The 27,476-nt window shown below is 40.4% G+C and overlaps 1 protein-coding gene across 3 annotated transcripts in view; it reads right to left on the bottom strand.

The window, feature by feature from the left end:
• The window catches only part of PIP5K1B (phosphatidylinositol-4-phosphate 5-kinase type 1 beta), a 106,665-nt gene that overhangs the window by 62,500 nt on the left and 16,689 nt on the right, over positions 1–27,476 (bottom strand). For all 3 annotated transcript variants that reach the window (XM_070742635.1, XM_070742634.1, XM_070742637.1), the window contains exons 2-3: positions 12,884–12,965; positions 2,570–2,638 (exon numbers count right to left, since the gene is read on the bottom strand). In XM_070742635.1, coding sequence (XP_070598736.1) covers positions 2,570–2,638 — 69 coding nt within the window. In that variant the 5' untranslated portion in view covers positions 12,884–12,965. The remainder of the gene's footprint in view (positions 1–2,569; positions 2,639–12,883; positions 12,966–27,476) is intronic.

Genomic DNA, 27,476 nt, shown 5'->3' with positions numbered 1-27,476 from the left:
AATAACCCAAAACGGCAGCAGGAATAGCCAGCGGCGAGAGGAGCCGCGGGAGGCTAAACCGCTACTTCTCCCCTGAGAGAAAAGCCGAGCCGCAGATGGCTGGCGTTAATTAGCAAGTCCCGAAATTCAATAGAAAGGATTTCTTACTGTTTGGAAGGATAGAACGAAGGGAAGGTGTTAGTGATGAACGAGCTATTCACAAAGATTCCGCTGGATGCGAGAACTGAGCGAATTCTGGGGAAGGGGCGGATCCAGCAAGCTTTTTTAACACTAGGCTCAGTTCCACCGGATTGGACATGAGCAACCCATGTGACTGCTGGACCCGCTCCTTCAGTACGGAGAATATTATTTTACTGAAAGAGTAGTGGATCCTTGGAACAAACTTCCAGCAGACATGGTGGATAAATCCACAGTAACTGAATTTGAACATACCTGGGATAAACATATATCCATCCTAAGATAAAATACAGAAAATAGTATAAGGGCAGACTAGATGGACCATGAGGTCTTTTTCTGCCGTCAGACTTCTATGTTTCTATGTAACAATTGAAAACTAAAAACAAATATTGGAATACTTGAAATAACATGGGATGAAATAATTACTTTATCCCATGTTGTTTCAAATATTACAATATACTGAGATTTGTTTTTTAAAAATGTTCCATGTCATAATGATATAGATAATATGTTTTTAATATAATCAGAGAAACAGATTCCAAACCCACTGGTACTGGCTGAACTGAAATAAAAAGATGAATGGGAATGATTATGGATCAGTAAACTACCGGTACTTATTATTTTGTTCTTGGATTATGGTTACTATCATTTTTAAATTCTTTGCTATAGAGAAGCTAAACTGAACCATACAACATGGGTGGCAACATACTGTATATAGAATAGAATAACAGCGTTGGAAAGGACCTTAGAGGTCTTCTAGTCCAATCCCCTGCTTAGGCAGGAAACCCTACACCACTTCAGACAAATGGTTATCCAAAATCTTTTTTAAAACTTGCAGTGTTGGAACATTCACAACTTCTGGAGGCAAGCTGTTCCATTGCTTAATTGTTCTAACTGTCAGGAAATTTCTCCTTAGTTCTAAGCTGCTTCTTTCCTTGATTAGTTTTCACCCATTGCTTCTTGTTCTAACCTCAGGTGCTTTGGAGAATAATTTGACTCTCTCTTCTTTGTAGCAACCCCTGAGATATTGGAACACTGCTATCTTGTCTCCCATAGTCCTTATTTTCATTAAACTAGCCATGCCCAGTTCCTGCAACCGTTCTTCATATGTTTTAGCCTCCAGTCCCCTAATCGTTTTTATTGCTCTTCTCTGTACTCTTTCTAGGGTCTCAACATCTTTTCTACCTCATGGCGACCAAAACTGAATGTAGTATTCCAAGTGTGGCCTTATCAAGGCATTATAAAATGGTATCAACACATTGTGTGATCTTGAAGATCTTAACCTCTGTTAATGCAGCCTAGAACTGTGTTGGGTTTTTTGGCAGCTGCTGCACACTGCTGGCTCATATTTAAATGGTTGTCCACTAGGACTCCAAGATCCCTTTCACAAGTACTACTATTGAGCAAGGTACGGCGAAATGGGGTACGGGCACTTGCCCACATACTAGCATACCCAAACACACTCTTTGAATGTTCCCTTTATTTTTTGGAGCAATATATTTCAAATAGGTAGCACTGACATTCTAAGCAAAACATTTACAATAATTTAATGCTTTATTTTAGGTCAGATGGACCAACATGAATTTGAGGTTTTGATAGGAGACAAGAAACCAAATCAAAATGTTCTTTTGAGGTGACAGATCCCATCTAAACCACAACTTAAAGACATTCTTTTTATAAGTAGCCCTTATTATGAATGTTATTAGCAATAATAAGAAACAATTTGGTCTAGTGGTCAAAGCACCAGGCTAGAAACGGGAGAGACAATAAGTTCTAGTCCTGCCTTAGCCATGAAAGACAGCTGGGTGACTTTGGGCCGCGCTCAGAAGATTATTGTTATGAAGAAATAGGAGAAAGGAGATTAGATATGTTTCTGCCTTGACTTGTTGATAAAGATAATAAAGATAAGATAGAACACAAACAATATTTTCATTAAATACAATTTATGCAAAAAATAAATAGATACAATTCAGCCCAGGCAATTTTTTTCCCCATTGTCCTCTCTCGCAATGTCTGGCACAGGTTGTTTTTTTTAACTGCATTCATAACCAGAAAGAGCCATCCAAAACAGCTGGTGCCAATAAGACTGGCACTACCCTTTTCCAATAGGAAGAAGGCATAGCTTCAGAAGTGATTTTGTGGTGATTAATTTTCTTCTTCAGGAAGCAAAGCAAATCATTGATTTGAGGCTCGTGTCCCAGAAGGATCGTGGCTGGCAAACTGCTGCCTATAACTGTATAGTAACAATCTTCTAGGTAGCCAAACGCATTTTCTTGCGTTCAAAGAACCATAAAGCACAAAAGAGAACAGTGTCCATTTCAGCACTCTAAACTAGCTGTTAAAAAATAAAATTATTTTGAATCATTCAAAAAAGATACGAAGGTTTACAAACCTTTTTATACGTTTTCTCTTCATTTTGTTTTTCAGAAGGGGGGTCTCCATTTTCCGCTATAGTCTGCATCTGAAAAGATTAAAAGCACAAATGTTTTTGTTTTATTTGTAGTGTTCTAACTCACCTTTCCCAGAAAGGTAATAGTCAAATTAAATAAAACATAAAATATGATACATCAATGTACAAGAAACAACTAGTTTAAAATCAATCAGGTAAGCTATGCCAGACAGTGGGCTTTATAGATTGACAACTGTGGACTTTGTTATTATTTCCCCATTCTCCGTATAATTTGGGGAGTCCTAATTTCTAAGCAAAAATTTAACTCAGGATAATCACAGCATCGCAGAATATTCTAAATGCTATTAAAAGGCACAGCAATAATAACAACCCTGGGAAATTTTCATCTGATGCCTGAAAGATAGTAACTAAGAGAAGAAGAAAGGCGCCTGTAAATAAAGACTTTAATTGCTGGGAGATTCATGTTGTAAAAGGTAATCTTTCAAATGTATTACTCCCAGTCGTTTTAAAGTTCTAAACACTAAAATCAATCCTCAACGAGACTGGAAACAAATCAATAGCAATGTACTTCTCTGAATACCAGGTTGATAATATGCTCAGAACATCAGTGCTAGTAAATAATGTGGTTCCTCTAATGATGAGTCAAGCCAATACTTGTCAAGGGAAGCCCTAAAAGCAATGCATTCCTAATCTGATCATTACTGAAGCATGAGTAGTAATGGTCAAACCATGTCTCTCCAACAACAGAGCAACCAAACTTCAGATGGTGCAGAATGCAGCTGCGAGAGCAATCATGGGCTTTTCCAAATATGCCCATGTTACACCAACACTCCGCAGTCTGCATTGGTTGCCGATCAATTTCCGGTCACAATTCAAAGTGTCGGTTATGACCTATAAAGCCCTTCATGGCACCGGACCAGACTATCTCAGGGACCGCCTTCTGCTGCACAAATCCCAGCGACCAGTTAGGTCCCACAGAGTGGGTCTTCTCCAGGTCCCGTCAACTAAACAATGCCACTTGGCGGGACCCAGGGGAAGAGCCTTCTCTGTGGCGGCCCCGGCCCTCTGGACCCAACTCCCCCCAGAGATTAGAATTGCCCCCACCCCCCTTGGCTTTTGTAAGCTTCTTAAAACCCACCTCTGCCGCCAGGCATGGGGGAACTGAGATACTCTTTCCCCCTAGGCTGTTACAATTTTATGCATGGTATGTCTGTATGTCTGTTTCGTTTTTATTATAATGGGTTTTTAATTGTTTTTAGTACAGTATTGGATTATTATTATATGCTGTCTTATTATTGTTGTTAGCAGCCCTGAATCTTTGGAGAGGTGCGGCATACAAATCAAATCAAATCAAATCAAATCAAATCAAATAAATAATCAAATAAATAAATAAACAAATAAATAAATAAATAAAGCAAGCCACAAGGAATGTAATAACAAGCTACCCTTAGCTCCTTTATAAGAAAAATTGTTTATAGAATCTTATCCAAGACAAAGCAAAAATTTGCACTAATAGATTTTTCACTAATAGTTCTATCTTATCTTAATAATCAGTGATGGCCATCATATTTCATGGTTGCTACACTCACCCGAATGGCCCCATGGGTTGCATAGATGAATTATAATCTTAACCTAAGATGGCTACCATAGCTGGGCGCCTGTTCAGGTCTGCTTGGCTTCAGAGTTTATACAAGTATATACACCCTTGTGTATTTATCTGGTTCTATGTCATGGAGGACAACTATGGAATCATAGCTTATTTAGGCAAACCAGCCCCTTCAACTTTGTGTAGGAATTCAAATTAAAACTTTCCAGACAGATGGGTATCTAGCTTCTACTATACATCTGACAAGTTTTTATACATAAATTATATGCAACATTCTCAGTGATCCTTGACCTGGCGGGTCTGCGGGGAAGGTCTTCTCTGTGGCTGCCCCGGAATCTGTTACCTCCTGAAATCCAGACTACCCCCACCCTATTGGCCTTCTGGAAAGATATAAAGACCTGGCTTTTCCAACAGGCCTGGGGCCATTGATCTTATTGTGGTAACCAGCGAGGTCTGGCCATGAATTTTATGCAAGGGTTTAACTGTTTGTATTGCTCCAGGTCCTCGGAGAGGGGCGGCATACAAGTCTAACAAATAATAATAACAACAACAACAACTGTAAATTGTTTTTAAAACTGTTTTTAGAGGTTTTAGAACTATTTGGATGTTTCATATTTTTGCTGTGAGCTGCCTAGAGTCCCTAGGGAGTTGGGCGGCATACAAACTGAATGAATGAATGAATGAATGAATGAATGAATGAATGAATGAATGAATGAATGAATGAATAAAATATCTATGGATCATTCCCATTCTGTAGCTCTGGAGGGATGCTTTGGGTGTCTCCCTGCCAATGCCAATAGCATTGGCAAAAAGATCATGAGCACATCAGAAAATGTTTATTACATCTAACCAACAATAGATATTTAATGTAATTCCTACTTCTTTATGCAAACAATATACACAAATATAGTGGTGGGATTAAAAACTGTTATTGCTGGTTCTCTGGAGGCATGGCTTGGGAGCCATGGTTTGGCTTGGTGGGCGTGATAGGGGAAGGATACTGTAAAATCTCCATTCCCTCCCCACTCTAGGAGAATGTAACTGCAGATCCCCATTTTCTCCCGATCAGCTGGGGTTCGGGAGGCAGAGAATAGATGGGGCAGGGACAGTCAGAGGTGGCATTTACCAGTTCTCCAAACTACTCAAAATTTCCACTACTGGTTCTCCAAAACTGGTCAGAATAGGCGTTGAATTGCTTACCTGAACGCCTCTTCTCGTACGGTGAGCGGGTACAGCAGTCACATGGGTTGCTCATGTCCAATCCGGTGGAACTGAGCCTAGTATTAAAAAAGCTTGCCGGATCCGCCCCTTCCCCAGAATTCGCGAATCCATAGACTAGGCTCAGTTGTGAAGCTCTGTAGTGTTCAACTCTCATTGTTAGAGGAAGAAAGATATAGAAAAGGTAGAGAAGACACATACAAGGGCGGGAAGTGACTGCTGTACCCGCTCACCGTACGAGAAGAGGCGTTCAGGTAAGCAATTCAACGCCTATTCTCCGTACTGAAGGAGCGGGTCCAGCAGTCACATGGGACATACCCAATAGATGGTCCCTAGGGTGGGATTAGCTTGCTATCGTGTGAGATAACGGATTGGAGTACCCTTCTGCCGAAGGCAGCGTCCGCTGAAGCGTAAGAATCAATTTTGTAGTGCCTGATGAAGGAATTTGGCGAGGCCCAAGTGGCTGCTTTGCAGACCTCCTCCAACGGGGCTTGAGTCGCCCAAGCGGCTGAGGTGGCTGCGCTCCTGGTGGAATGCGCAGTGATGTTCCTTGGAACTGAGAGGGAGGCCGACTCATAGGCCTTAGATATAGTCCCTCTGATCCAACGGCCTATTACTGTTGAAGACACTTTGGCCCCCATGACTCTGGGATGATAGGCTACAAAAAGTGCTTCTGACCTCCGAAAGGGTCCTGTGCGTTGGATATATATTCTCAGCGCTCTGGTGAGATCCAGGGGTGTGCCATCTAATTGCCAATGGATGGTCTCGTTGGAGGCAGAAGGAAGGTAGGACAATATCCTGAGATCTGTGGAACATGGAACTGACCTTGGGTAAGAAGGTGGGGTCCAGTCGCAAGACTACCTTGTCCTGATGAAATTGGCAAAGGTCCTGCCTGATTGAGAGGGCAGCCAGCTCCGAAATGCGCCGGGCAGAGGTAATAGCCACCAGAAAAGCTACCTTAAAGGATAGGTACCTGAGGGACGCCGATTTTAGGGGTTCGTATGGTGCCTGCGTGAGGGAATGGAGAACCCGTGGCAAATCCCAGGATGGATACCTGTGGACCTTGGAAGGTCTGAGGTTGGCTATGCCCTTGAGGAATTCCTGAACTTCAGGGAAGGATCGGAGAGGCTGTCTGCGGGGACCCCCTAGGACAGATGAAATGGCTGCCAGATGACGCCGGAGGGTGCTGGTGGAAAGTCCTTTATGGAAGCCTTGCATAAGGAAGGAAATAATTCTGTGAATGGGGATGCACAGAGGGGAGATACCTTCCTGTAGACACCACTGGTGAAACTTGGACCACGTGTGGTCGTAGATTCGATTGGTCGAGCCCCTCCTGGCCTTTAAAATGACCTCCACTGAATCGGGGTCATGACCACGCAGTTCTAAATCTCTCCTGATAACAGCCAGGCGGTGAGGTGGAACTACTCCGGGTCTGGATGGAAAGAGGCCCCCTGCCGCAGCATATCCCCCGAAACGGGGAGTCGCCAAGGGTCCTGGACGGACAGCTGTTGGAGATCCGCGAACCAGGGCCGGCGGGGCCAATGAGGGGCGATTAAGATTACTCGGGCCCTCTCGGTGAGGACCTTGTGAATCACGTCCGGGAGGATTGGAATCGGAGGAAATGCGTAGAGTAGGCCTGGAGGCCATGGACTCCGGAGGGCATTGATTGCTTCCGCTCCCGGGGATGGAAATCTGGAATAGAAGCGAGGGAGCTGGGCGTTCGCATTGGTCGCGAAGAGATCCAGGACTGGTAGGCCGAATCTGAGGGTGATTTGATGGAACAGGTCTTGATGGAGGTTCCACTCTCCTGGGTCTATCGTTGCTCGGGATAGCCAATCCGCCTGGACGTTGAGACTCCCCGAGATGTGATCGGCTAGGAGCGACTGGAGATGTTTTTCCGCCCAAAGGCCCAACTTGAGGGCCTCCCTCATGAGAGCCTTGGATCTCGTGCCCCCCTGTCTGCAGATATGGCTTTTTGTGGCAATGTTGTCGGTGAGAATGAGAACGTGCCGGTTGGGAATGCGAGGAGAGAAATGCTTCAGAGCCAGGGAAACGGCTCTTAACTCTAGCCAATTGATTGGCCTGGAAGCCTCCTCCGGGGACCACGTGCCCTGGGCTATCATCCCCTGGGCGTGGGCGCCCCATCCCGATAGACTGGCATCTGTGGTGATGACAAATTGATCCGGGCACCTGAACGGGGATCCTCTGTCCATGGCCGGAGACTTCCACCACTTGAAGGATCTGCGAACACTCAGTGGGATGACAATGCGTCGATTTGAGTTGCTGTGCCCCGATCTCTGAAAAGGCAACAGTAGCCACTGGAGTTCCCTAGCATGAAGGCGAGCCCAGGGAATGATGCCTATGCATGACACCATCTTCCCCAAAAGGGAAGATAGAGTAACTATGGATACTGAAGGATTAGATAAAATGTTAGAAATTAACTCCACTATACTGAGTTTTCTCTCGGGAGAGAGAAAAACCTGGGAGGATTTTGAATCAATAATGGATCCCAGGTGAGAAATGGAAGTGGAAGGTTGGAGGTGACTTTTATCAAAGTTGATGGAAAATCCATGGTCCTGAAGGACTGACATGGTGACAGAAAGGTCTGTTTTCACTCTCTCTAGGGAGTTCCCATGAATTAAAATATCATCAAGATAACATAAAATGTGGATGGGAGACGCCCGGATATAGGCCGCCAGGGACCCCAAGAGCTTTGTAAAGACCCGAGGGGCCGAGGAAAGGCCAAATGGCATCGCTCTATACTGGAAATGCCTGCCTTGAAAGGAAAAACGTAAAAATTTTCTGTGGCATTTGGCTATAGGAATGTGAAGGTAGGCCTCAGTGAGGTCTAAGGAGACCATGAAATCTCCCGAGTGAATGGCGGCCAAAATAGAAGACAAGGAGTGCATTTTAAACTTCCTATATTTGATGAATAGGTTTAGTTTCTTTAAATCCAAAATGGCTCTCCAACCTCCAGAGGACTTTGGAACCATAAATAGGATGGAGTAAAAACCTAGGCCCTTCTGACCGGCAGGGACCGGTTGAATGGCTCTGATGGACAAAAGATGAGAAATGGCCTCCTCCATACGGTTACAATCTGAGGATGACCTGGGAGAAGGGCAGGAAATAAAACGTTTAGGGGGAGGAGAAATAAATTCTAAAAGAAGGCCTGTTTGAACAGTGTCAATGACCCAAGGGTCCTTGGAGGTGAGACGCCAATTAGAGGCGAAATGAGCTAGGCGACCCCCTATGGGAATGGGGGCAAGATTACCATCTAGGTTTCTTTGAAGCCCTGTTAGAGGAAGCTCCCCTTTGGAAACGAAACCCTCTACCCCTGGAGTTCCTACTTTGGGAACGAAAACGGGGGGAATACTGACCTGGAGATCTCTGATAGGAAGCCGCTTGATCTTGCTGGCGCCCTGGGCGACGAAAGGACTGCGTTTTGGTAACCTTTTTCGTGGTTGGACCCAAAACCTTCTTCTTGTCCGTGGTCTCCGTGAGGAGTGGATCCAGAAGATCACCGAAGAGAAGGTCGCGCTTTAAGGGGCCCTGGGATAACTGCCACTTTTGGCGAACTCCCGCTTGCCAAGGGCGAATCCATAGGAGTCTTCTTGCCGTTGTAGAGGCTGCAATAGACTTAGCAGAAAATCTAGTAGATTGCAAGGTGGCATCAGCCACGTACTGGGCAGCTGCAAAGACCTTGTTGAAGTCTTGTTGACCTCTCAAGTCATCGGGAGGAATGTGCTGTTGAAGTTGGCGAAGCCACAGCAGCATGGCTCTGGAGAAGAAGGAGGCCGCTGCAGAACTTTTAATGGACCAGGAATCAGCGGTGAATCCTCTTTTGAGCATTAGCTCGATGCGCTTGTCCTCTGGGCGGAGGACTTCCTCCGCCTCGCCTGGCACAGCCGTTGCCGAGTGGAGAATCTTGACAGGTTCATCTGGTTTGGGAAAGGATAGAAGCTCTTCATAAGAAGAGGAAAGTTTATACAACTTTCTGTCCTTGGTAGAGGGATTAAGGCCAGAGGCTGGAAAATCCCACTGTTTGAGTAAGGCATCTTTAAACAATTTAGGCATAGGAATTACCTCGTTATCCTCCTGTTCCTCTGTGAAGTAAGGTAAATTCTCCTCCGGGGGATCAGTGGAAGTGGAGGCTTGTTTCTCCTGGGCCGCTAATCCCGTAGAAATTCTAGCTTTGAGGAGGAGAGATTTGAATAGTTGAGAAGGAAAAATAGTAATTGGAGGAGGGACTTTTATTTGGGATTCCTCATCCTCTGATAAGCCCTGAAAAGGGTCTTCATCCTCCTCTACATCCTCATATTCATCCTGGGAGGATTCTGAATCATCCTGAGTAGGAGCTCTGACCGCTGGGGAAGAACCCAAGGGGCGGGAGGAACGAGAAGGAGGAAGAGGTAAAGGAAGCTCATTGATGGAGGAGAGTTTGGCATCAATGGCTTTGGACAACACAGCAAAAATAGATTGGAACTCAGGAGGTAAACTGGAAATATCAGCAGAAATGGCAGAAGAATCCCTAAAGGCCTGGGAGGATCCTGGCTGGGGGGAATCTTCAATAATATCTGGTTCCTCTGGACCTATGCCCCATAGGTTAGGTTGGGGTCTGTCTAGGTTTGGCTCATCCAGAGATAACACAGGGACCCCAGAGGGAGGCAGACTAGAGGCCTCTGGTGGGTCTTGACTACTGATTACTTGGGCCTGCACTTTTAAACGTTTTGCTGATTTGTCATGGATTTTTTGTAGGGCTAGGTCCCTTCTCTTCTCGGCCCTGGTGACCTTGGTCGAGGGGCGGGCCCCTGGAGAAGAGGAGGAAGAGGCCTGGGGGATACTAGTAATCTCATCGCCTGTAGGCCTGGCCTCTCTGGGACCTTTAGTTGTGCCTCTCTTGGGAAAAGTAGCCATAGTCTGACAATTAACAGAAGACAAGGCTGAGCCAATAACTGAATTATAAGGAGAAGATTTCAAGGACTTCCCAAGAGGAATGGATCCTGCTTCGAGGCCTCGAAGCTGCTGAAACGTGAGGACAATCTGGGCAAACCCAGAGTTCGTGCCCCCAAATCCAGCGGGGCCAGCCTCCCTAAACTTTGTAATTAAGTAAACCAAGGCACTCTGGTTGGAGGCTTAGCCGGTGGAGAATTTAGCCTGGGACCCCCAAGGCCCGCTCCCGGATCCACGCGGTGGACTGAGGCCTACGCGGCTGGCAGAAGGCCAACACGAGAGGCCTAGATTTTTAAAAAAGGGCGCGAAGGCCTTCGCGCCGAAAAGATCGCTGCTGAGAATTTCTAAAGGGAAAAGCGATCGACTAAGTCCAGGAGACTAGAAGGCGTCTCACTCCGCAGGAGGTATTTTATAAGCCCTTAAATATTTATATACAATAAATAATCAATATTTCAATGGATAAATACTTGCACTAGGACCTCCAGGCCAAAGGATTAGAAGAATCCACAAGCGGCCGCAGGAATCGTAACCGGCAAAACCGCCGGGGGAAAACGAAACCGCAACTTCTCCCAAGGAAAGAAAACCAAGCCGCGTTTTTTTCTTTTTTTCTTTTAAACGGCTGGCGCAATTAGTGCAAGTAATTAAATAAAGACAATAAATCTTACTACTTTTTGAAGGAAAGATCGAAGGGAAGGTGTTAGAATGTTGAACGAGCTATCACAATACAACCGCAGGATATGCGAACTGAGCGAATTCTGGGGAAGGGGCGGATCCGGCAAGCTTTTTTAATACTAGGCTCAGTTCCACCGGATTGGACATGAGCAACCCATGTGACTGCTGGACCCGCTCCTTCAGTACGGAGAACTTCACTACCACTGAAAAGAGATAGATGAAAGAGCAAATAAAGGAGGGGGGGAAAGTATTAATACTTTACTACTAATTAGGAAGCTTAAAAATTTCAGTGGCGAGCAAAGAGAAAGAAGGTCATAAAATATGGATGGATTAAGTATGGATTTCTGAAAAGTCTCCTTTGTCCCAACCAGCTGTGCCTCAATCACCACTAGACAAAGTGAAAAAAAACTTCTAGGGTATCTTGGTGAATAGATAAACCGGTAGAGAATATGATTGCATTTTCTTTATAGTAGGCTCAAAATGTTTAGCTCTTTTTTTTTTTAAAGCACTCACTAAAATGCTGGAGTGGGCCTGTTAGGTCTACATAACGGGCATAATGTCCTCTCCTAGATAACTTCTTAATTTAAGAAAGATAATTAAATAGCTCATCTGGCTTTACAAGCTGATTGCAAAGCAACATTTAGAAGATGGAGGTTCAACAGTTCATGCTATAAATATTCCTTTACTAAACTCTTCTTTGAAATTAAAATGTGCTGGTTAACAGGCTGATGCCTACATAGAACATGTTATTAGTCAATATGTCTCATTTAAGTTGTTGATCTGTTCTTTTGGTCACCCAAAGAGCTATGTTAAACTTTATGAACATAAAACAAGACGTTTAGAAACTGCGCAGATTCTGCATACATTAGCAACCACTTGTTTAATGACTCTTCAGAGTTACAATAGAGCTGAATGCCAGAGACTTATGACAGGTCCTTGAAATTGTAGCCATTGCAGTGTCTCCATGGCCATGTGACTACAATTTGGGCACTTAGCAACTGGCTCACATTTACAACAGTTGGAGAGCCCATGACCACACCATTGCCATTTGAGACCTTCCCTACCAACATCTCACATGCAAAGTCAATGGGGAAGCCAGTGGGGAAAGTCACAAGTCACCCCCATAAGTCACTCTTGCTGCCTTTTTCCTCGAGATCCCAAGTGGTAGGGTGAGTGTGGATCCAATGCAGGCAAGATGATGCCAGTGTCATTTTCCACTTCCCACTAGATTGCAACAGAAATTCAAGTTCTTTCTTTCTTTCTTTCTCTTCCTCTCCTTCCTTCCTTCCTTCCTTCCTCCCTCCCTCCCTTTTTTATTTATAATAAATAAATAGATCGATTTACATCTCTCTCTGAGGACTCGGGGTGGCTTACAACATATAAAAGGAACAATATGGAATTAAAGCTCTGGAATCAGCTCCTCCCCCCCGAGATTTGTACTGCCCCCACACTCCTCGTCTTCCGCAAGAGTCTTAAGACACCTTTATGCTGCCAGGATTGGGGCCACTAGACTCTTGCCCCCTGACCGGTGAATGTGTTGAGAGATAGTTGATCGAATGGGAATGACTGTTTTTTATGATTTTGGGTTTTTTTAGATTTTACATTTAATTGGATTGAAGATGTCATATATTGTAAGCCGCCCTGAGTCCTCGGAGACACAAACAAACAAACAAACAAACAAACAAACACATCCTAAATCCAATTAATTTACATTAATCAAGAACCGCTAATTACCATATTTAATCAAAGGTTACCTGTAATCACAAATACTTTTTCCATTCCTACTGGTAGGCTTAATGATAGCAACAAGTAGTAACATACTGTTATTAATAATATTAGAATGCGTATACCTTTCTTAGCTATGTTACAAAGAGCCTGCAGTTGAGAGACGGAACCAGCCCTTTCATTGATGCTGTCAATTTTTCCAGGACACTGTTAAAAAAAAAAGTACTTTGTTAACCAGGGTAATTTAGTTTAAGAATATTTTTATAGAGGATAACAATGAAACAAAAGCAGAGCCCTACACACACACACACACACACACACACAAATCATTTATGTGTTACTACATTCGTATATTATTTATGATCATTCTAATTACAGGTGGTTCTTGACTTACAACCTACCCGAAAAAGGAGATTTACGACCCAGATCTAAAGTTCCGATAGCCAGTTCCCGCTACCCCAATGGTTACATGACTGCACTCCAGGTGCTCGGCAACATAGATGGTCACATTTATGGCCATTTGGAGCATCCTGCAGGCACATGACTGCATTTCTGAGTTTTGCTGAAAACCAACACAGGATCATATTTATGATTGTGGCATTTGCTTAAGAGGACCACAGCGTCCCCACTTATGACTGGCACATTAGTTTAATGACCGCTGAGAAAAAAGTTATAAAGTTGTGTCAAACGTGTGATCGACCTGTTTTATAACCATCACAACGTATAATGGGGCAGGCTCTATTACAGTCATAGGTCAAGGATTATTCCATTACACATTGGTTAAAGATACCACAACTGTGTGGTATCTTTAATCAATTTAGACATAATTTATTTATACACTATAACCGTGATGGGGAACCTATGGCATCCATTGCCCAGCTCAGCTCCACTCCGGATGTGTGTGTGCGCTTCCCACTGGCCAGCTGATTTTTTTTGCACATTTCCGGCCTTCTGGTAATAATAATTAATTAATAATAATTTATTAGACTTGCTGCCCCTCTCCGAGGGGCAGCTCATAAGAGCAAAAGAACAATATAATATAATACAAATCTAATAATTAAAACTCTGACTAAAAACCCTATATCATTAAAAACAATCAATACAATACAGTCACAACCAGAGATAACTCTTAATGGTCAAAAAAAGGGGATACATTAATTGTCCCATGCCTGGTCTTTAGGGTCTTGTGGAAGGCGAGGAGGGTAGGGGCAGTTCAAATCTCTGGGGGGAGTTGATTCCAGAGGGCCGGGGCTGCCACAGAGAAGGCTCTTCCCCTAGGCCCCGCCAGACAGTATTGTTTAGTTGATGGGACCCGGAGAAGGCCAACTCTGTGGGACCTAATTGGCCGCTGGGATTCGTGCGGCAGAAGGTGGTCCCATAGGTACTTCCAATAGGTCCGTTTTTCACCCTCTGCAGACTCCGGAGGCTTTCCTTGAGCCTCCAGGAAGGTGAAAACTGTCTCTCCCGAGTTCTGGAGGGGAAAGCGCAGGTGGGCCATGTTTGCATGCGCAGCAGGGTGCACATGTGCGGTGTGTGTGTGTGCCAGTAGGCACGCATGTACAGCATGCAAAGATAAAAAGGTTAGTCATCACAGCACTATAATACATTAGTCTTTATGGCAGGATAATTTATGGCAGGATAATTTATTTTTACAGTAATAGATTAGAAATATATAATGAGCAATTAATTAACTATGGAAACTATACTCCAAGAAAATAAAGCTATTTTTAAATACAAAGCTAGCAAATAGTATGTTATGAACAAGAATTATATAAGATTGTCTGAAATTCTTTTTACATAACCATTTGCATTGGATACTAAATAAATCCTTAGCAAAAGAAAAAAGAAAAGTGTTCCCCCCAACTCAATACCATATATCAGTTTTCACTACTTTTATGTCTTTCCACAGAATATCCCTGACAAGAGATATTAGTAAATTCCTAATGCTTAGGGAATACCCACCATAAAAGATTTTTTTTCCCATGCTGATCTTAATAAACTCTACATACCATCATCATTTAACACCCTTTATATGTTCATCAAAGAACAACATTGTTTACACAACAAGCAGACTCTCTCATCTATCCTTGCACTCTGCCTACATAGAGGTGGATTTATATGCAGTTTTTCCCCTTGGCTGTCAAAACATATTTTTATACATACTAACTGAAAAAGAAATATCTTCAGAAAGATTAATTCAATGCTATCCTGAAATAACTACACCAAACCTTCATATATCCTTGAACATTCCATCCAAGAAGAATATTTGGGATGTAACAGAAGCTCGCTTATTCCCAATTTATTTGGAGAAAATTCTTTTTTAAAAAAATTGAGAATTCATGTTGCCAAGGTAAAGAAGGCATTGATTTCTTTAGCAGAACTACTACACTTGCAAATTAAACTGGATTAAATAAACCTGGGGTCTCCAATCTTTTGGTCAAATATCACATGTGTGTGTCCGCGTCTGTATGTGTGTATGGATTTAGGGGTAGTGATTTCTGACAGTCTCAAAATGGGTGAGCAGTGTGGTCGGGCGATAGGAAAAGCAAGTAGGATGCTTGGCTGCATAGCTAGAGGTATAACAAGCAGGAAGAGGGAGATTTGTGATCCCACTATATAGAATGCTGGTGAGACCACATTTGGAATACTGTGTTTAGTTCTGGAGACCTCACCTACAAAAAGATATTGACAAAACTGAACGGGTCAAAAGATGGGCTACAAGAATGGTGGAAGGTCTTAAGCATAAAATGTATCAGGAAAGACTTAACGAACTCAATCTGTATAGTCTGGAGGACAGAAGGAAAAGGGGTGACATGATCGAAACATTTAAATATGTCAGAGGGTTAAATAAAGTTCCGGAGGGAAGTGTTTTTAATAGGAAAGTGAACACAAGAACAAGGGGACACAATCTGAAGTTAGTTGGGGGAAAGATCAAAAGCAACATGAGAAAATATTATTTTACTGAAAGAGTAGTAGATCCTTGGAACAAACTTCCAGAAGACATGGTTGGTAAATCCACAGTAACTGAATTTAAACATGCCTGGGATAAACATATATCCATCCTAAGATAAAATACATGAAATAGTATAGGGGCAGACTAGATGGATCATGAGGTCTTTTTCTGCCGTCAGTCTTCTATGTTTCTGTTTTTATGTGAGATAACCATCTTAGGGCTTGAAAGAATAATGATGCACGCAGTCTGCCATAAAAAAACAATGCTTCCTAATTTAACACTTGTGTATTCATGTTTGCTCTTCCCATTATCATCTGAAGAATCACAAACCAAACTACTGTATATACTAAACCTCTTGTGTTTGCTTTTAATCTTCAGTTGGGCAAAACTGGAAGGTTCAGGGCACCAATGGATTGCTTTGGAACAGAGGCTAAAATATGAAATTACAAAGCAATGGATTGTGAGGGAAGAGCGAGGAAGCGACTTAAATGCTTGCTTCCGAGGTAGGTCTCGCTGAGGTTACCAACAATCAATTTTCTCTCTGAAGGGAGAGGATTCTCAGGTACATGTTGAAATCGGGAGTGGGGGTGGAATTTTTATTGTGGTTCTTGACTCCCTTTGTTCCCTCTCTCCTCAACAAAGTAGGGAGGACAGCTAAGAAAGAGGAGTGATTTCTGGCACTCCCTACCAGCTTTCCATAAGCAACATCAATGGGGAAGCCAGTAGGAAGTCAGCAATTGTTCCCATTTCCATTGCTATTTTGCCCATCCATGGTCATTCCATTTCTCTGTTTAGATGCAATGATGACCCAATGAGTCACAAGTTATTTAAGAGAAATTTCCTCTGGTAAGTATTCTCCTATCACGAGAAGGACTGTTGGCCTTACCTGACATGCCTCTTCTCATAGGGTGGAGCCCGCAGTCAGGAGGGAGTTGTCCTCGTCCAATCAGCGATGAGGACTGAGTCTGTCTTTTATTGTCAGGATCTGCCCTGCTAGACCCAGCTTTGACGTATTTGGCAAAACTGAGCCAATGTCCAATAATTGTAGGCTCACACGAGGAGGCCAAAGAGCCAGACTGGCCATGGATGGGTTTGACTGCTGATTCCACCCTATGAGAAGAAGCGTATCAGATAAGGTCAATGACCCTTCTCCATCATGGGTGGAGCCAGGAGTCAGGATGGGGACATACCAAAGCCCTAAGTCCCCTTGGGTGGCACTTCCTCTGAACAGTGTCCAGTCACAGTTGGGGAATTGGAACAAAATCCATCTCCAGTGTCACCTCTGAAAATAGTGGCCAGATACTATCGGCTATTGGAAATTTTACTTTTGGGTGCTCTAAAGAAATGAGCTTAACAGTTTCATTATCATGCTGTTCAGTTCGAGAAAACTCCTTAATCTTATGTTCCCGGGTCTATTTGACCCGGACTGCAAATTGATCATTTTAGGTACTTATATTTGGTCTTTTTGAAAGCTTTTTTCACCTGGAAACAAGTTTGAACATTTCTGCACACAATGGAATGAAAATTGAACTGAAAAAATTAATCCTTATTGGTTTATTTTGCACATAAATGTGCGTCCTCCCCCCCCCCCCCGTTTTTGAAAATAATGGCACACAGCAGGCCAGGGTGTGTGTGTGTGGCCCTTTTGTGGCAAAAATAAACCAATAAGAATCATTTTTTCAGTTCATTTATATTTTTCTTATGTTCAGGATTGTTCAGTTTAGTATATCAAAACTTTTGGTGGAATATTCCTTAGAGATTTGTAGCCTAAAAAATATAAATTGACAAAAAAATTCAGAAAACATGGGGGGAGGGGCTTTTTGATAAAAATAAATATGTAAGCCTCAATTTTTTCAGTTCAATTTTCATATCATTGTGTGCAGAAATATTCAGACTACTTTCCAAGTGAAAAACGTATTCAAAAAGACCAAATTCAAGTACCTAAAAAAAATAATTTTGGTCCGGGTCGTATACTATCCGAAACAGAGTCAACATGATTATTATTTTTTGCCCAGAAAAGAATTAGCCACCACCCCAAAAATATTGTTTTGATGATCAGCAATGTTAAATTGAGTAAATGAATGTATAAGATATTAAAAATATTTCGGATTTGAAGCCTGCGTAAATATAAAGTGAAAATGTTTGCAAGCAGCCAAGGGGGGGGGGGGAGGGCTTATTTATGATTTTAAAAAACCAATAAGAATCATTTCTTTCAGTTCATTTATATTTTTCTTATGTTCAGAAATGTTCAAACTACCAATCCCACACCAACGTTAGTAAAATTGAACACATTTTGCAAGCAAAACTATCCATAAATTGAAAAATATTTCACAAAAACGGGGGGGGGGCACGCATTCTATCAGCAAAATAAACCAATAAGAATTACTTTTTTCATTTCAATTTTCATATCATTGTGTGCAGAAATGTTCAGACTACTTTCCAAGTGAAAAAAGTATTCAAATTGACCAAACGTAAGCACTTCAAATGAAGAGTTTTCGGTCCGGGTCAGGGTGACCCGGGAACACAACAAGTGTGACTTTTTGTTTTTCAGCAAGAAAGAAACCCCCCACCCCCTCAAAAAAATTGTCATAGAGAGAACCCCTGAAATGATGAAAAGTCAGGCAATTTCAAGTTTCAGATATGCAGGAATTTTTTTTTACAGGGACTCAAACTTGGCACCGGGTCACATACGACCCGAACAGAACAGCAGGACAGATGAAACTCCCTGGTTCTCAAATTAACAAGAGTTCTGTATTTGTTAAGTACTGTATACATTTTGTCCAAATTTGATCCCTTAATTTCTTCTCTGGCACAGTGGATCATTTCCCTTTTCATCTGTAGAATAGTTTTTTTGTTGGAATGCATGTCCACCAATTCTTGTCCCTTCTTTGCAGAACCTCTTTGATTATAGCAAAAGGACATTCCTGGAGTGCCATAGTTTTTGAGCTTCCCAGCATGATGCCAACCAGTCTTTTCATAAACTTCAGAATAAACAACAAGAAAAATATATTATGGGGGCAATGCCAACAGGCCTGAGGTTTCTGGGAAGGGTTGAACTAGTGGGATAGTTGACTTATTGTTAACATTCCTCTGCCTATTAGTTTCTTTTAGTCTTAGTTTTGTTTTTATCATTTTTAATTCTTTTTAATAATGATTATATAATGGTTTTAAACAATGGCTGCTTTATATTTCCAACTGTTTTGTTGGATTGGTGTATGTCACTCAGAATTGCTTTCTATGTAATGGCTGCCATGATAGATAGATAGATAGATAGATAGATAGATAGATAGATAGATAGATAGATAGATAGATAGGTGAGCTAGAGATAGATGAGCTAGAGATAGATAGATAAATAGATAGATGAGCTAGAGATAGATAGATAGATAGATAGATAGGTGAGCTAGAGATAGATGAGCTAGAGATAGATAGATAAATAGATAGATGAGCTAGAGATAGATAGATAGATAGATGAGCTAGAGATAGATAGATAGATAGATAGATAGATAGATGAGCTAGAGATAGATAGATGAGCTAGAGATAGATAGATAGATAGATAGATAGATAGATAGATAGATGAGCTAGAGATAGATAGATAGATAGATAGATGAGCTAGAGATAGATAGATAGATAGATAGATAGATGAGCTAGAGATAGATAGATAGATAGATAGATAGATAGATAGATAGATAGATGAGCTAGAGATAGATAGATAGATAGATAGATAGATGAGCTAGAGATAGATAGATAGATAGATAGATAATAAATAGAGATAGATAGATAGATAGATAGATAGATAGATAGATAGATAGATAGATAGATAGATAAGAATTAAAACAGAGGACTGGGGAAAACTACCGTACTTAGGAAGATCTACTTCAGACATTGTTTAGACAAGCATTTATTGAAAAGCAAAGCACTATAGAGAAAGACTGTTTTGCTTAAATTCTGGATGAATCCTCTGCATTTTAATAAGTTGCAGGAATGAACCAGATTGCTCAGACACATCCATTTAATAACATGCCAACTGAAATCCTATTAAACGCCATTGAACAAACAGAATAAAACAATTCTTGCTTAAACACGTGGAATTATTAAGAGCATTAAAAGCTTTTGTATTTAAAGAATCCATATGAATAATCAAACCCATGTTTCAGCAGAAAGGAATGTTACCTAAATATAGAAAGAATATTCTTGTTTCTTTATTTATTCATGACCAATACTTTTTTCTTCCAGAGGAAGTCTGTACTGTAGTAGGAATAATGGGTGAGTACAGCCAGCAAAAAGTATTTACTGTAATGTGCAAAATCTCTAAATTATATTTCTCAAGAAAATAATTTACAAATAAGGACTTGTCTCTTCTTTAACAGCAGCATTTCACCTCAGGTTTCTTAATATTATATAGATAATTTAATAGCAGTGGATATCAGAATAAAAATACAATTTAAAAAATTATGAAAAATAAATTATAATCATGTCCAAAGAATATCTCACTAAAGCTACTATAATATTTTTTCCCAGAAAGTGACCTACTGATTTTAATTGCTACGATGGATGAAGATATTTAAAAACTAAAATATATTTATACTTCATGTACTGATACTGAGTATTTCTCCAAGGCTACAGGGCAACAAACAGTGATGGGGGGGGGAAAGGTTATCACTTCAACTTCGGCATCACCAACTGAAACTAAGTACTGCAAGATAGGATATGATTAAACACAAAAAAAAGCTCTGTGATTTGAGATAGGAATCCAACACCTCCTTTCGCTGGCTTTCATCCAATGTAGAACATATAATAATATCAAAGCTACTTTAGTGTTAGTTGAAACCAAATTACTTGCTCCAAAAGGCAATGATTCTTCAATGATTCAAGCACTAATTCAAACTGAATTTGAATTCAGAAAACAGGTGCTCTGTCACTAAGGAAACACTTCTTCCCAAAATGAACAGTTGAGGGGAATGTTGCATTACATGATTAAAGTAATATTTTAGTCTCCATGCAAAGGAAGAAAAGATTAAATAACAATGGCCTATTCCCGTGATGGCACGCATGACACAGGTGACATGGGGAGGGAGCCATATCAGAGGGCATGTGAGGTGTTCCGCTAGGTCAGCTCTAGGGTTTGCATGTGTGTGCTGGCCAGCTGATTTTTGGGCTTTTTTCCATCCATTTTCACTCTCCCCTGACTTGAAGTCTGGAGATGGCAAAAAACAGCCCAATGGGCCAACCAAAGTTTGTAAATGAACTTCCAGTTAGCTGGTTTGGCCAATGTCACTCTTCCTGGGCTTCAGGAAGCTTCCTGAAGTCCGATGGCAAAAAACTGCCCAACTGGAAGTTCATTTACAAACTTTTGGTTGGCTCAGTTGGCCATTTTTTGCTTCAGGAGTCCATTGTGATGCCTTTGCGCATTTGCAGGGGTAGTGGGGGGATATGCATGCACAGGGGGCATCAGAGGTTGTGCACATGTGCAGGGGATATGGATGTTGGAGCGCACACGCTGGCTAGCACACGCATGCACACCCTTTTGGCACGTGAACCAAAAACGGTTCGCCATCACTGGTCTATTCAAAAGAGAACCAATCACTAACTGTAAATGTTTTTTTCTCCCACTGGATATTCATGAAATTTAATGTTGTATATATGATTCTCTTGTTTCCTAGGTTGGACTTGACCATGTAGACAGCAATGTCCTCTGCAAATATTCTTTCCATTCCACTATTTTGCACAATTTCATACCATGAATGCCAACTATGGATATACTATACCATGCTATACCACCATCTCTTATCCTGAATATTATTATGTACTTACAGGTGAACATACTCCAGTTAGTCTACACTCACTAGTGTCTGATTTAGTTTACTTCATTTCTACTAGAAGAGTGTCAAGTTTTCTTTGGAGTATATTTTTTATATTCCAAGTTCCAATTGCATTTCTCCTTGTAAAACGAGCTCATTTTTCTATATTGTCACCTAGAATATCAAGCTTCTTTTTAGTTTTGTCTGGCTGGTTATCACCTACAGATTTACTCATAAATGTTCAATTTTTCCCCCCTACAACCAGTGAAGTGTTTTTTGATTTAGGCAGTCTCATTAACTGATATTCAAGCTGGTCTAAATGTTTCAGCTATCTCCATGCAATTTGCTTGGCAACAATACAGAAGTGGTTTGTCATTTGGTGTGTTTTTTTCTATTTTTGAGTTTCTAGGTAGATTTCTTCCCACATGTTGCAAAACCTCTTCTGCCCTTATTTCCATCATTTCCTCTGCTTAACAAGTCACCACCATCAACTTCTGGTCCTTTCAGCTTATCAGAGATTCTCAGGATTATTGCTCCGATCCCGAAATATCAAGATGCCTTAATAATAGAAATAGATGATAGGCCACGGCTTTCTCCTTAACAGAACATAGAAAAATATCTGTGCTCACAGAGAAACTAGAGACTACCATACTTCCAGCCCTTTTTATAATGGAAATACTGTTTATGAAAATCCACACAGCCCTTGAAATATCCCTGGTGTTTTCGTTTAAACCAATTAAACCTTCTCAGTCTTGCAGTTTTAATTCAAAAGAAAGCCCAATTAAAGCCATTTCAACCTTGCAGCCTTAATTCGGAAAAGCAAAACTTACCTGTCATGTTGAACACAGGCCCAACAATTCTCACAAAACATTCATAAGGAATTAATTCCCCCAGAGACCATTCTTAATTTCTATTGGTTAAATGAAAGGATTTTATCCCTGAGTAAAATATATGTGTTATACATACATCTGACATACAGAAGCTTTTGAGAAGAACACTGAGTCTCCAAGTATATTTACAAAAAATATGGTGTGGGGAGGGAAAGATATTATAAGCTGAATCTGTCTTTTTGAATAAAGCTGTGTAAGACTATGAGACACATAAACACTGAGTACAGATAGTATCCTTTCCTCATTGTATGCATTTTATACACCATGAAATTAAACAAGCAAAATATACAATGGTACAGTCATGAGCTAAGGAATGACTCATATGTTTTCCATAAATCCAAATAAACAAGGAAACACAGAATGAATTAAAACTGATCTTTTGCTAAGAACAGGCCATGTTTTTAGGCCTTTAGGGCGAAATATACAGCCCAAATAGGTAGAATATCTGTGTGCATCTTTTAAGAGCTTGTTCTTCCAGATGGAGGGCAAGTAAGCCTTTCCAAACATTACCCATAATTTTGCAAATGGAATTTCCATTGATTATTTTCCACTCAGAAAGCCTTTTAGATATAATTTGATCCAGCAGTCAATGGAATTTTCCCAAAATCTCATCTCCTACTTGTGACTTTTACTTCTGTGATCATGTTTGTAAAATACTGCTCTTTTTCTTAATAAATTTCATAATCATTGTTTTATTTTTCTTATCAATTTCACAATCAATTTAGAAAAAGGCAAAATTCTTTCCTATAATTTATAGAGAGATTAGGTTGCCACCAGATCTTTTTGTATTTTGATTCAGAAGGAAATGCTGCTGGGTTCTATAAAGACTTCCTTTTTGTAAATTCAGGACATGGAAAGGAACTAACCTTGCAGCACATTAAATTGCACACCACCTCTTTTTCATAAAACAGTATTTCCTTCTACTATAAACATGCAATATTTCAGCTGAATGTTTATAGCACACATTTTCTTCCTACCTAAAGATGATTTTGAATTTAGAAAAAAATATTAAATGGAAAAATATAGGCTGCCAGTATTCGTTATTTGGAAGCACTCCTGGTGATATAATGGAATGCGTTGGATCCGAACTTACTTCTACTAACCGTATTTTTTGGAGTATAAGACATACCTTTTATTTGGGCTAAAAAAGTCTTTTTCAGAGAGAATAGGAATTAAAACAAACCTGCAAAGACTTAGGGATGGAAAAAACCTCCTTTGGAGGGAAGATCTTTAGCACCTAGTTAGGGCTTAAATAAAAACTTCAAAAAAGCTACATTCAAAGTATAAGACGCACCCAAATTTTCAGCCTCTTTTAGGGAGGAAAAAGGTATGTCTTATACTCTGAAAAATATGGCATATTAGCCTGCACCAAATTCCACACATTCTTCCCTTCCACCCCTTCCCCAAAACCTATTTTCAGAATTAACTTTGAAGAAAACAGAGATATTCAGGAAGAAAAGGTTTTGGGGGCCCAATTCATTTTTTTCTCCCCCAGAGTATTTCAATTTACTTATGATTTCTTGTGGCATCCATCTTTAATAATGCTGTTGTTGAGTCTCCATACTTGAAATCTACCTAGCAGCTAAGAGCTATTTTCCTATTGGCTGTCCATTGACAGCTGAGCCAGCAGGAAAATTACAGCCCTGCTATTGGCTATCAGTTTTGATAGCCACCATATAAATAGCAGCCTGACTGAGAGGCTTGCCTGTGCCAGTTGCTGCTTTGTCCTGTTGACAACTGTTCTAATAAAGGGGTTCCGTTCTAATCACTGTCTATGCCTCAGTTCCTGACCCTGACATTCTACCCAAGCTAGAACAGTTATTGTTACAACCAAACAGATCTTAAAGATTTCTCAAATGTTTCAAAGAACTTGCAGAACTTTTGACCAGGGCATGTAGATAGTACTTTTAAACCATAATAGTTTATAGTTATAGTTTATTAGATTTGTATGCCGCCCCTCTCTGAAGATTCAGGGCGGCTCACAGCATAACAGTAATACAATACATTACAAATCTAATAATAAAAAATTAAATCCATTTAAGAAGGCATTAATAACATAATAAAACCCCTAACTATGCAGTCATGCACATTCAACCGAATCTATCATACAGTAAGGCCAAAAACATAATAAAAAAGGGGGAAATATGGTAATTATCCCCACGCCTGGCGACAAAAGTGGGTCTTCAGCATTTTACGGAAGGCGAGGATGGTGGGGGCTATTCGAATCTCTGGAGGGAGTCAATTCCAGAGGGCCGGGGCCGCCACAGAGAAGACTCTTCCCCTGGGTCCTGCCAGCCAACATTGTTTGGTCGACGGGACCCGGAGAAGGCCAACTCTGTGGGACCTAATCGGCCGCTGGGATTCGTGCGGCAGGAGGCAGTCTTGGAGATATTCTGGTCTGATGCCATGTAGGGCTTTATAATAGAGAAACTCATAGAATTAGGAGAGTCCATGGTCATCAAAAGTGCTCAGATCCAATATCTTCAAAGACATGTAATATAAATCTAAGGTTTAGGAACATTAGCCTATGTGATAGAACTTGTATGCAGTACGATCAGGGCAGAACACACATAACTGAATGGCTCTCAGTTGGTGTAGTAGTTAAGGAATCAGGCTACAAAACAGGAGACTGTGTGTTCCAGTCAAACTTTAGGCACAAAGCCAGATGGGTGACCTTGGGCTTTATTTCAGTCCTAGGAAGGCGGCAAAGGCTAATCATTTCTGAAAAATCTTATTAAGAAAATTGCAGAGACTTATCCAGGTACTAGCCAAGAGTGGAACACAATTGAAGAAAAGGGGGGGGGGGGGGAGAAAGCAACTAACAGAAATACAGTAATGCAATTAAAACATCTGAATAACTAAACTCCGTGAATAAGGAATCCATTATGTTCTGGGCACAAGCTGACATTCTTTAAAAATATTATGTAGGTTCCTTGGCAGAAACACATAGCTATCTATGTCCAATATAAACATTACAAGGGTTTCTCCATCAGATGGTCTCTGAAACCATTTCAATATTAGCTAACACTTACAGCAGGAGACCCCAATCTCTGGTGCGTGAACTGGCACTGGTCGGTGGCATACCAGAAATCAGGCCACGCGAAACTCCATCTACAGGATGTAGACAGCACATGGAACCACGTCCCCTCTGGTCTGTGGAAAAACTCTCTTCACGGAATCAGTCCCTGGTGCTCAAATATTTGGGCCTGCTAACTTAACAGTTGCTCTTATATTGGTAGACTTTGTTAAAGACTCGCTGGTTCAACAACTGTTCAAAGTTGTAACAGCGCCATTGCAATGTCTCCACAATCACATGATTGTAATTCAGGCATCAGGTAACCAGCATGCAATTACAACATGATAGCAAACCAAGAAGCAAATGGGATTTCCTACAATACCTCTGTGAATATTTTAAAATTTCTCCCCTCCCACTCTAAATGTAACATCTTTTAAAAATAAATTTAAATGAGTAAATAGGAGACAATGCATGTACTGTACTTCTTACAGAAGGAGCTCCTTGAATAAAGCATAGGTCCACACTGTAAAGTATAGTGCTCCATGAAGGTTTTAACTACTTTTGTGCTCCTGGCAAAACAGAATTAAATTACTGTAATTCAACAATAGGATCATGATAAGAAGTCTGATGATGGAAATTTCTCCCCATTTAATCAGATGTAGTTCAGTATGATACAGTGTTGAGGAACATTTTTCTAATGTTTATTATTTATAATAAAGAATGTGTAAAATTAAAATTTGCAACGTGAGTCTCAAATAAAAAGTCAGTCAGCATATACTAATATAATAATATCATATGTTAATATAATATTAAGTAAACATCTGGAACTCTTTTAAAAAACTTTTATCAAGTAATAAACAGTGGTTTCTTTCTTTAAGAATCAATTATCTGGCAAGATAACAAAATATTTTTTTAAAAAACCCATAATAAAAAATGGTTGACAGTTTTCACAATTATACCGGTACATAGGTAAGAATAAATAAAAAGTTTTCCCTAGACTGAGCAAACATTTGTAAATATTTGGATTTTAAGAATATAGTTTCAACAGCAGATGTTAAGATACGTTAACAATTAACACTTTTGAGAATTGCTAAATAGATGATATATTTATGAAATTATATTTCACACATTACCATTGTAAAATCCAAGCAAACATTTAAAGCATATGCTTTTCTACATTTCACGACATACAGTATCTATCTTGACTATGTGTTTTTTTAATTTTATTATTAAATTAGAATGCTATTTTTCCTGATATAAATTGCAAGTAGCTGTCTTGCAAAGAACTTAATAATCATTTCTCTTTTACATTTTTCAGCATTGTATTACAGTATTTTATTACCTATGTTTATGTTGCTACTTACATGCACTTCTGTGGGAAAATATTTTAAATAACATATTTTTTTTAAATTTCATAAGTAGTAAGAGAATTATTGGAGGTATATGTAAAGAAAAAACAATGGTTTTTCAAAAGATTCACTTCTTTGGCTTAAAGATTAGTTCTGCTAATTATAATAGACTGGTAATGCACCGAGGGATCATCTAGTTTCTCTTTGAAAAAAGGTGAGACTAAGAAGCTTTTATCCTGGACCTGCCTCATCACAGGTAAACAGATTCAGTTAGACAAAAAAGGAAGTAGGTGTTCCAGTTATTATCCCTTCGCATGCAAAAGAAACTACAATAAGAAAATACAAGTTTGCTTCATGAAAGATATACTGCTTTACAGCTGAATTATATACAGTATATTGAATTAACTACAGATAAGAAACAAAGCAATTATAAATTTAATCCTTTCAAATTTTCAATAAGGATAGGAATATGCAAACAAGCATGCAGCTTATAAAAAAATGACACAATCGTTTCCATAACTATTTGAAATGCTCCTAGAATTAAAATTTTGCCCAAGATTAACCTTTTTGTCATACAGTGGCACCTCTACCTACAAACACCTCTACTTACGAACATTTCTAGATAAGAACCGGGTGTTCAAGATTTTTTTGCCTCTTCTCAAGAACCATTTTCCACTTAAAACCTGAGCCTACGAAACTGTAACCTGAAAAG

This window comes from Erythrolamprus reginae, chromosome 2, assembly GCF_031021105.1.
Source record: "Erythrolamprus reginae isolate rEryReg1 chromosome 2, rEryReg1.hap1, whole genome shotgun sequence".
Taxonomy (NCBI): domain Eukaryota; kingdom Metazoa; phylum Chordata; class Lepidosauria; order Squamata; family Dipsadidae; genus Erythrolamprus; species Erythrolamprus reginae.
Note: the sequence above shows the minus strand (reverse complement) of the source record. Positions and strands in the feature narration are given on the sequence as shown.